General features: G+C 41.1%; 1 protein-coding gene across 1 annotated transcript in view; it reads left to right on the top strand.

Annotated features, from left to right (window-relative positions):
* The first annotated feature begins 468 nt into the window (after nucleotides 1–468).
* Nucleotides 469–10,969, top strand: part of LOC124799106 (armadillo repeat-containing protein gudu) — a 205,876-nt gene continuing 195,375 nt past the window's right edge. Inside the window, exon 1 of the mRNA XM_047262645.1 lies at nucleotides 469–594. Within this exon, the coding sequence (XP_047118601.1) occupies nucleotides 590–594 (5 nt within the window). The 5' untranslated portion in view covers nucleotides 469–589. The remainder of the gene's footprint in view (nucleotides 595–10,969) is intronic.

Genomic DNA, 10,969 nt, shown 5'->3' with positions numbered 1-10,969 from the left:
CAATTTGCTTGTAAAGCAGGCAAGAAAATTAAATGCAGATGTGGCTACAGAAGTATTGTCAGTACTTCATGTCATTTGAAACATAATTTGTCACGCTTATGACTGGTAAATGCCATCTTCGATAATTAATCTCGCTGGAGACTCTTAAAATCTTAAGCGTTGGAGACACTGGCAAAAAGTTGGATCGATAGAGTGGTAGCAGATTCTGCAAGACGTCCGTAAGTTTGCTCTTTGTAGATGCTGTCTTCTGCCTTAGCAATCTGGTGGCTTGAACCCTGCTTTGAGACTTTAGAATGCAGACATAAATCACGCTTCCTCCCGTGCGTGATGTAACTCTTCCATCACTAGTCGTAAAGCCTTCGGGTCGAAGCAGTTTTTTTTCTCTTTCCCTGCTCCGCTGCATTCGTCACGTTATGCACGTCTGGTGCGGTTTGTTTGATCGATAGTCCGCTGGAGACAGGCATAATGCACGATAGAGCTCAGATCTAAGCTACACAACACGGGAAACTAGTCCACGATTCCATAAGCAGCTGTTCGGAACCCGCGGCTTCACCGCTTGTGAGCACACAGCCGTCGCCACGTATCAGCCATGCGGTAAGTGCGTTGAGAATTCGTTACCATGGTGATGTCAACTCGCGAGGCTGTTGCTTCTCAGATTACGCCCACTTCTGCGGCACATCGCTTCCGAGTATCACAGCTTTACGATCTTTCGAATACACGCAGAGTTAATTCTGGTTTGACACATTTTGATTTTATATTCCTGTCACCATACTGAAGTATATTTGAATATTAGAAGGGCTATGTACGACTTCGTACTTTTCTAGCTATAAAATGCCCTTGAAGGTCATAGTTAAATTGTTATTTCACTAAACATATTACGAACAATAGTTTGAAAAAGCCTGAGAATACAAAACATTATTTCACGCTGAACTGCATTCTGTCACCACTTCCGTAGTTTCTTATATCCACTAATGAGTTTCGAAGTGTTATTTCTTTGTCTACAGATAAGGACATTTTTCATTTCACACGTGATATGCGTTATAACTTTTAGTTGACACTATATTCCTATTTTCTGCTAGCTTAACTGTAAACCGTGACCTGAAACGAATTAAAATGTCCAGTTTAGAAACATTCGAACTAGTTTATTATAGAAAATTACTAATTTTTCTTTCCTCTTACCCGTAAACTGGTAGGGTCTTGTGTGAGCTTAATTATGTGAGTGAGAGAGATTCACCAAGAGGTGGATTTTTTTGTTTGTCATTCTGTTTGTCTATTTCCGGTCTGTTTCAATGCGTTATAAAAAGTACATAATTGTTTGCCAAAACCTGTCTTCATTTCATACCCACTCCTACACGTTCACATAAGGATATGCTGTTCTTCTATAAATTAATCTTATGCTCTTTCTTTTATTTTTTCATAATTTCCGCAACTGATTCAATATGTCACAGTAATTAGATAGACGTACACTCACGTCCCCTACTTGACAATTCTCTTAAAAATTCATGATTGCAGAAAGCTATCTAGTGTTTCGCATAAATTCGTCTTGTACCCATTGTTTACATGTTACAACATTTAAAGTTATTTATCTAGCTCAATAAGTATTTAAAATTCATTAGTCTTTTTTTATGCATGGGTTCAGAGCCACATTCAATTTCTTTACAAGAAGTCATTTGCCTACAGCATCAGTAAATTTTTTAGATTAGTGGTTACCGAGCTAATTCTCCATCTCCCCCCCCCCCCCACCTCTGACAACCCTTCCGTCTTGGATATTATCAACCACTATCATACAAAGAAATCATTTTATACGCTTTGATTTGTCATGTTCAATATTATCGACCACTAACACACAAAAATACATTATATATTTCCATTTGTTGTGCTGACGTATGGAAGCTTATAAAACATTTTTTGTGTGAAGTTGCTTGATAATGCGCGAGGGGGTGAAATTTGATAATAACCAATGAAATGAAGTGGTTGTTTCGAATGAAAAAAAGTCTTAGGCGGGAAGGTGACCTCTTTCAAATAACTTAGGTTCATTGCGTGTCTACCGAGTTGCTGATCCGTTCCTTTTGCACGTCTGGCTGCTGACTGACGTAAGCTGTTATACAGGCATCGAACTTTACCTTAGGTTCTAGTACTTTGCCCCAGATGCCACAACAAAAATTTACACTCCTCCTTCTACATGTACACGGTGATTCTGTGAGAACGTCGAACTTTAAACATGTGAAACACATTATCTGCTGGGCATTTTGAGTCAACTTAGATCAGGGGTGCGCATCCTTCTCAGGCATATATGATACGAAACAAAAATTGGCCACCACTGGGATTCATTGTTTCACGTGTAACACTGGCGTGTACATATTATTTGTATTCACTTATATACTAGTTTGCTAATTATGTGTGGTATGTCACTGCGTCCCCCTTTGCTGGTTTGAGGGGATATGGTTTGCCATTTCCTTTCTGCGACTGGTGGCTGAACCGTCACATGTGTGACTACGTAATATGGAGTACTGTGATGAATGCTTGTATGGTGTAGTGTCACGCTTGAGTTTTACGGTGACTTTCGAAACGAAGTAAAGAGAGTGAGAGATTATGTCAGCACACAAGCTACTACAATCGAGTGGCAACAGTGACCAGCCGAGTTGAATATCCAAATCCGACTGACATATCACTGCCAGCAGCGTTTCATTCCATCAGAAAGGCGCGACCTTTTTTTTTTCTTGGTTATATATTTTACTGTTTTACAATTTTGTATTAGCCATTCGGTTTTCTGATTGTACAACAAAAAGCAACCAGCAGAAAATGCGTGTTTTGACAACTAGTAAAACAAATACACAACATTTTTTCTAATCACGACGTATCGGCTCCAGCTTCATGGACGCACTAATCACGCCAATGTCCTTCTCGGTCCTTATGTAACACACATGCTAGATCCAAAGTTTACTTTTTTCTAGGATAAACTACATGTGCTGTGCCTGATTGTAGATACTTTAACCATATGTTTTCAGTGTATCATTTGTTTTCGTCTCTGCATGGTCCTAGCAGGTGGTAGCATCTGCTTATAGAAAGCTGTCTATTGCAGTGTGAACATGTCTTCAAGGAAAAAAGATAATTTCTATTTTTTATAGTACTTTTGGACCAGAATGTGTTTAGAACGTGAATAATGTGCTATATATATATACATATATATACAGGGTGTTTCAAAAATGGCCGGTATATTTGAAACGGCAATAAAAACTAAACGAGCAGCGATAGAAATACACCGTTTGTTGCAATATGCTTGGGACAACAGTACATTTTCAGGCGGACAAACTTTCGAAATTACAGTAGTTACAATTTTCAACAACAGATGGCGCTGCAAGTGATGTGAAAGATATAGAAGACAACGCAGTCTGTGGGTGCGCCATTCTGTACGTCGTCTTTCTGCTGTAAGCGTGTGCTGTTCACAACGTGCAAGTGTGCTGTAGATAACATGGTTTATTCCTTAGAACAGAGGATTTTTCTGGTGTTGGAATTCCACCACCTAGAACACAGTGTTGTTGTAACAAGACGAAGTTTTCAACAGAGGTTTAATGTAACCAAAGGACCGAAAAGCGATACAATAAAGGATCTGTTTGAAAAATTTCAACGGACTGGGAACGTGATGGATGAACGTGCTGGAAAGGTAGGGCGACCGCGTACGGCAACCACAGAGGGCAACACGCAGCTAGTGCAGCAGGTGATCCAACAGCGGCCTTGGGTTTCCATTCGCCGTGTTGCAGCTGCGGTCCAAATGACGCCAATGTCCACATATCGTCTCATGCGCCAGAGTTTACACCTCTATCCATACAAAATTCAAATGCGGCAAACCCTCAGCGCCACTACCATTGCTGCACGAGAGACATTCGCCAACGATATAGTGCACAGGATTGATGACGGCGATATACATGTGGGCAGCATTTGGTTTACTGACGAAGCTTATTTTTACCTGGACGGCTTCATCAATAAACAGAACTGGCGCATATGGGGAACTGAAAAGCCCCATGTTGCAGTCCCATCGTCCCTGCATCCTCAAAAAGTACTGGTCTGGGCCGCCATTTCTTCCAAAGGAATCATTGGCCCATTTTTCAGATCCGAAACGATTACTGCATCACGTTATCTGGACATTCTTCGTGAATTTGTGGCGGTAAAAACTGCCTTAGACGACACTGCGAACACCTCGTGGTTTATGCAAGATGGTGCCCGGCCACATAGCACGGCCGACGTCTTTAATTTCCTGAATGAATATTTCGATGATTGTGTGATTGCTTTGGGCTATCCGAAACATACAGGAGGCGGCGTGGATTGGCCTCCCTATTCGCCAGACATGAACCCCTGTGACTTCTTTCTGTGGGGACACTTGAAAGACCAGGTGTACCGCCAGAATCCAGAAACAATTGAACAGCTGAAGCAGTACATCTCATCCGCATGTGAAGCCATTCCGCCAGACACGTTGTCAAAGGTTTCGGGTAATTTCATTCAGAGACTACGCCATATTATTGCTACGCATGGTGGATATGTGGAAAATATCGTACTATAGAGTTTCCCAGACCGCAGCGCCATCTGTTGTTGAAAATTGTAACTACTGTAATTTCGAAAGTTTGTCTGCCTGAAAATGTACTGTTGTCCCAAGCATATTGCAACAAACGGTGTATTTCTATCGCTGCTCGTTTAGTTTTTATTGCCGTTTCAAATACATACACATATATATATATATATATATATATATATATATATATATACAGGGTGTTTCAAAAATGACCGGTGTATTTGAAACGGCAATAAAAACTAAACGAGCAGCGATAGAAATACACCGTTTGTTGCAATATGCTTGGGACAACAGTACATTTTCAGGCAGACAAACTTTCGAAATTACAGTAGTTACAATATATATATATATTCCGAAACAACAGATACCATCAAGGCTCACCGGCCATTTCACCATCTTCTTCTGTGCAGATGCACAAGCAATGCCCGAACTCTTACGGGAATCGGCAGTAAAGCCGAGAATAACGAGGATAATGAGCAGGAGCACTATGAATATAGCGCGGAACAATAAGCTGCGAATGTGGATCTAACGGGAGGAGTGCGAGAGAAAAGTCCCTGCAGTCGCACTATCCCCTGTGTCCTTGGTGGCGTGCTCGGTCAGAGGGTTAGTTACCCTCTGTAATAAAAAACTGATAGAACGTATCAACAAAGAACCTTAACGGGTCTCATCGGACATTCGCCCCGAACAAATTCAACGAACAATATAGAACAAAATGAGATCAAAAGAAAGATGGATAGAGCGTCTACCATGTAAGCAGGAGATCCCAGGTTCCAGTCCTAGACGGGGCACACATTTTTAATTGTCCCCGTTGACTTATATCAACGCCTGTATGCAGCTAGGGGTATTCATTTCATTGTAATATGACACATTATTCAATTTCATTACAACAACACAGTGATATATATATATATATATATATATATATATATATATATATATATATATACACAGGGCTATTACAAATGATTGAAGCGATTTCATAAATTCACTGTAGCTCCATTCATTGACATATGGTCACGACACATTACAGATATGTAGAAAAACTCATAAAGTTTTGTTCGGCTGAAGCCGCACTTCAGGTTTCTGCCGCCAGAGCGCTCGAGAGCGCAGTGAGACAAAATGGCGACAGGAGCCGAGAAAGCGTATGTCTTGCTTGAAATGCACACACATCAGTCAGTCATAACAGTGCAACGACACTTCAGGACGAAGTTCAACAAAGAGCCACCAACTGCTAACTCCATTCGGCGATGGTATGCGCAGTTTAAAGCTTCTGGATGCCTCTGTAAGGGGAAATCAACGGGTCGGCCCGCAGTGAGCGAAGAAACGGTTGAACGCGTGCGGGCAAGTTTCACGCGTAGCCCGCGGAAGTCGACGAATAAAGCAAGCAGGGAGCTCAACGTACCACAGCCGACGGTTTGGAAAATCTTACGGAAAAGGCTAAAGCAGAAGCCTTACCGTTTACAATTGCTACAAGCCCTGACACCCGATGACAAAGTCAAACGCTTTGAATTTTCGGCGCGGTTGCAACAGCTCATGGAACAGGATGCGTTCAGTGCGAAACTTGTTTTCAGTGATGAAGCAACATTTTTTCTTAATGGTGAAGTGAACAGACACAATGTGCGAATCTGGGCGGTAGAGAATCCTCACGCATTCGTGCAGCAAATTCGCAATTCACCAAAAGTTAACGTGTTTTGTGCAATTTCACGTTTTAAAGTTTACGGCCCCTTTTTCTTCTGCGAAAAAAACGTGTATCTGGACATGCTGGAAAATTGGCTCATGCCACAACTGGAGACCGACAGCGCCGACTTCATCTTTCAACAGGATGGTGCTCCACCTCACTTCCATTATGACGTTCGGCATTTCTTAAACAGGAGATTGGAAAACCGATGGATCGGTCGTGGTGGAGATCATGATCAGCAATTCATGTCATGGCCTCCACGCTCTCCCGACTTAACCCCATGCGATTTCTTTCTGTGGGGTTATGTGAAAGATTCAGTGTTTAAACCTCCTCTACCAAGAAACGTGCCAGAACTGCGAGCTCGCATCAACGATGCTTTCGAACTCATTGATGGGGACATGCTGCGCCGAGTGTGGGAAGAACTTGATTATCGGTTTGATAGCTGCCGAATCACTAAAGGGGCACATATCGAACATTTGTGAATGCCTAAAAAGACTTTTTGAGTTTTTGTATGTGTGTGCAAAGCATTGTGAAAATATCTCAAATAATAAAGTTATTGTAGAGCTGTGAAATCGCTTAAATCATTTGTAATAACCATGTATATATATTTCGGTTTAACACTGGAACTCACTGGAACTACACTCGACAACGACCTATACTTTCGCATTCCAGTGGTACTGTTTTCATTGTTTTTATGTGTTTAACATTGAGTTTTTAGAGTACTGCACAAATTTCAGTTATTTTTCTAACATAAATAGTATTCACTTTGAACATGTTCTAGAATTTTTATTAATCGCGTCTGTTTTTTTATATCTAGTATTTTTAACTTATTTTGACCGAAAAAATGCATTGACCCCCCAATATAAACTTTTCGGTCCTAAAACCTAAACTTAGGACAGGAGGATATAGTAGAGATGTGATTTCATGGTGTGATCACAATATAGGCAGTATACACTATGTTTTCAGAAACTTCCGCGATAAATGTTATCATCCGCCAAACCTAGTTCATGGCACCATATCCAACGAACTTCTCAACACACAGAGACAAATACTGTTTTCCAGGCGGCCGCCTGTTCCACAAAACCATACCGAGTGCTACATGTATTACGACTGGACTGCAAAAAGTAAGACATACTTATTATGGCAAGCCAGGTAACTTTTATTGAATGCTGCCACAGATACATCACACTATTTTTTTTATCACAGTCAGCGAGTCTCTGTAAACAACAGTCGGAAAGTTCTTCCAGTCGTTCGGTTCCCTGACGATAGAATTCCCCTCCTTGGTCAAAGACCATTCGAGAAGTGCTGTACGAACGTCCTCATCGTTGGAAAATTTCTTTTCCCCACAGAAGTTCTTACAGCTTGCCGAAAAGGTGGAAATCACATCGGGCAAGATCTGGACTTCCCGATCAGAATCACCCACCGTTTGTGCGGCCGTGGTCAAACTGTTGGCATCATTTCCGTAGAAAGGTCTGTTCAAAAAATTACGGAACATTCGCAATTTCGCGCCGATGGTGTGTTGGAGCGAAAAGCGGTTGGCATCCATGCAAACACTCTGTGTATAATGTGTAACTGCCAGAAGTTTCATTACTGCATGTCTGTTAGTTATTGTTCAGTGCTGTATTGAGTAGAATGTTGTCTCGCACAGTTTGTGAATTTCTAGATGGCAAAGTCAGAGGAGCAACGCGTCTGCAATAAATTTTGTGTGAAACTCAAGAAAATCTTTACAGAGACAATCCAAATGATGCAGGAAGCATATGGTGATGAGTGCTTACTCGGTGTTACGAATTGTTCACACGCTTTAAAAATGGCAGGACGGAAGTTAAAGATAATCCTCGTTCAGGATACCATCCGACGTCTACCGACAACGCTCCGGTCAGGAACATCAAGGAAACTGTGGGTGCCAATCGAAGACTGACTGTCTGAGAGATTGCAGAAGAATGTACCATTATCTTGGATCATGTCACGAAATCCTGACATAGCATCTTGGAATGCGTCGTGTTGCCGACAATTTCGTCCCACAGCTTGAGAGCCAAGATCAGAAAGTCCTTCGCCTCGCAGTCTGTGAAGATCTTTGAATCGCGCAAACGAGAACGAGATGTTCCTTAAGAGAATCCTAACTGGTGATGAGACATGGGTCTACGGTTATGATGTTGAGACCAACGTTCAATCTTCACAGTGGGTCAGGAAAGGTTCTCCAAGACCAAAAAAAGCTCGTCAGGTCAAATGTCATAGTCTTGATGACAGTTTTCTTAGACTTCGAAGTATTAGTTCATCATGAATTGGTGCCACAGGGACAAACTGTTAATCGATGATACTATCAGAAGGTGTTCCGACGCCTGCGAGAGAATATGGGAAGGAAACGGCCTGAAATGTGGTGAGACAATTTATGGGTCTTGCACAACGATAACGCACCCGCCATTGCGGATTTTTTTAATTCAAAAATCGAAAAAGCCGTTGAAAGGACGAAGATTTGCAAAGACAGACAAGATAAAAGAAAATTCGCAGACGGCGCTTTTCTCAATCCAGCAAGAGGCGTACCAAGACTGGTTCCGGAAATGAAAACGCGTTGGGGGCGGTGTATCAATTGTGGAGGAGAGTATTTCGAAGGATACCATGCGTAATAAGCAAAAGGTAAGCGTAGAAAAATTTTGTGGGTAAGGCTCCGGAATTTTTTGAACAGATATCGTATATCACCAGAATTCAATGGCGAATTTCTGTGCAGTCCCCGATTTCGTTCGATGTCTGCTGTCATGCTGTTCTGTAAGGACACCGCACACCGGAGTGGTACTCCAGAAGGAAGATTATAAAGTGTAACGCCCCGTCTATGATGTGGTCATGAGAGCCACAGAACAAGTTCGGATGGGGAAGGATAGGGAAGCAAACCGGCCGTGTACTTTTCTAAGGAACCATCTTGGCTTTTGCCTTAAGCGATTTAGCAAAACCACGGAAAATCCACATCTAGATGGAGGGGGGGGGGGGGGATTTGAAGCTCCTTCCTCCCGAATTAGATTAGAGTCTTTTGTGTTACCACATCACCACCTCCTTCAGTATAGTGCTGCGGAATTGGAAGCATAAGCGCCAAATAAGCGACTCTCTTTGTATATTCACTGCTCTTTCCCAGAACCCTCCGATTAACTATTTCATGCAACTTTTTCCACTCTTCTCCAAACATTACAGATCAACGATGGCACTGTTTGTACTACTCAAAACGGTATATCGAACTGCTTCTTGTCATCATTGACTTCTTGCAAGTTAACATCCCCATTAGCTATGTTCTAATCAAGAAAATAATATTAAACAATGTAAAATATTGTGAAGGAAGTGAACCATGACACACTTTTGAAATACGTTGATTCATAAAAGGCAACATTTGAACGCTTGCAAGAAATGTGATGACGAAGTGAAAGGACCAGGACCCTGACCAGAAGTTAGCAAAAAGTGATACAATTAGAGACAAGGATGGATAGATAACATACTAATGATAAAATTGATTTCGATCAACCAGTGAAAATTTTATTGAAAATTTCAGATGATTTGATCGTAAAATAGAATAAAATATATAAAATTCATAAAAAGTAAGTTTGCTTAAAATTCACTTCAGATTTTTTTTCCTAAGAACTAAAGTTAAAGGCCTTACCAAAACTTACTGCACTGAATGTCGTTAAATTAAAGGGCAGCAGCAATCCAATTAAAGGTAGAATGTTAGTGTAACTTGTCAAAAGATCGATGTTGCTAAATAACTAAAAGTAAATAGCAGGTAAAACGTACAATACGATCCATGTTGAGCAAATCTTTCTAATAATCAATCTTTCATAAAAAATATACTGAATTCTTTCTTCTGATATGCCCATTGTGGGCAGTTAGACGTTAGATCTGTGCTTATCGTTTCGGTACTTTTTTTTGTATGGATCAACTTGAAGAGAAATTTGTCCACCTATGAAGTCAGGCTTTAAATTGTAAGACATTTCCAGGGGAAGATGTGGACTCAGACCGCAATCTATTGGTTATGAACTACAGATTAAAACTGAAGAAATTGCAAAAAGGTAGGAATTTAAGGAGATGGAACCTGGATAAAATGGAAGAACCAGAGGTTGTAGAGAATTTTCAGAGAGAGCATTAGGGAACGATTGACAAGAACGGGGGAAAGAAATACAGTAGAATAAGAGTGGATAGTTTTGAGGTATGAAATAGTGAAGGCAGCAGAGGATCAAGTGGGTAAAAAGACGAAGGCTAGTAGAAATCCTTGGGTAACAGAAGAGATATTGAATTTAATTGATGAAAGGGTAAAATACAAAAACGCAGTAAATGAAGCAGGCAAAAAGGAATACGAACGTCTCAAAAATGAGGTCGGCAGGAAGTGCAAAATGGCCAAGCAGGGATGGCTAGAGGACAAATGTAAAGATCTAGAGGCATATATCACTAGAGGTAAGATAGATACTGTCTACAGGAAAATTGAAGAGACCTTTGGAGAAAATAGAACCACTTGTATGAATATCAAGAGCTCAGATGGAAAACTAGTTCTAATTAAAGACGGGAGGGCAGAAAGGTGGAAGGAGTATATAGAGGGGATGTACTTGAGAGAAATATTATGGAAATAGAAGAGAACATGGATGAAAATGGAATGGGAGATATGATACTGCGTGAAGAGTTTGACAGAGCACTGAAAGACCTAAGTCGAAACAAGGCCCCGGGAGTAGACAATATTCCATCTGAACTCGTGA

The sequence above is a fragment of the Schistocerca piceifrons genome, chromosome 5 (assembly GCF_021461385.2).
Source record: "Schistocerca piceifrons isolate TAMUIC-IGC-003096 chromosome 5, iqSchPice1.1, whole genome shotgun sequence".
NCBI lineage: Eukaryota > Metazoa > Arthropoda > Insecta > Orthoptera > Acrididae > Schistocerca > Schistocerca piceifrons.
Note: the sequence above shows the minus strand (reverse complement) of the source record. Positions and strands in the feature narration are given on the sequence as shown.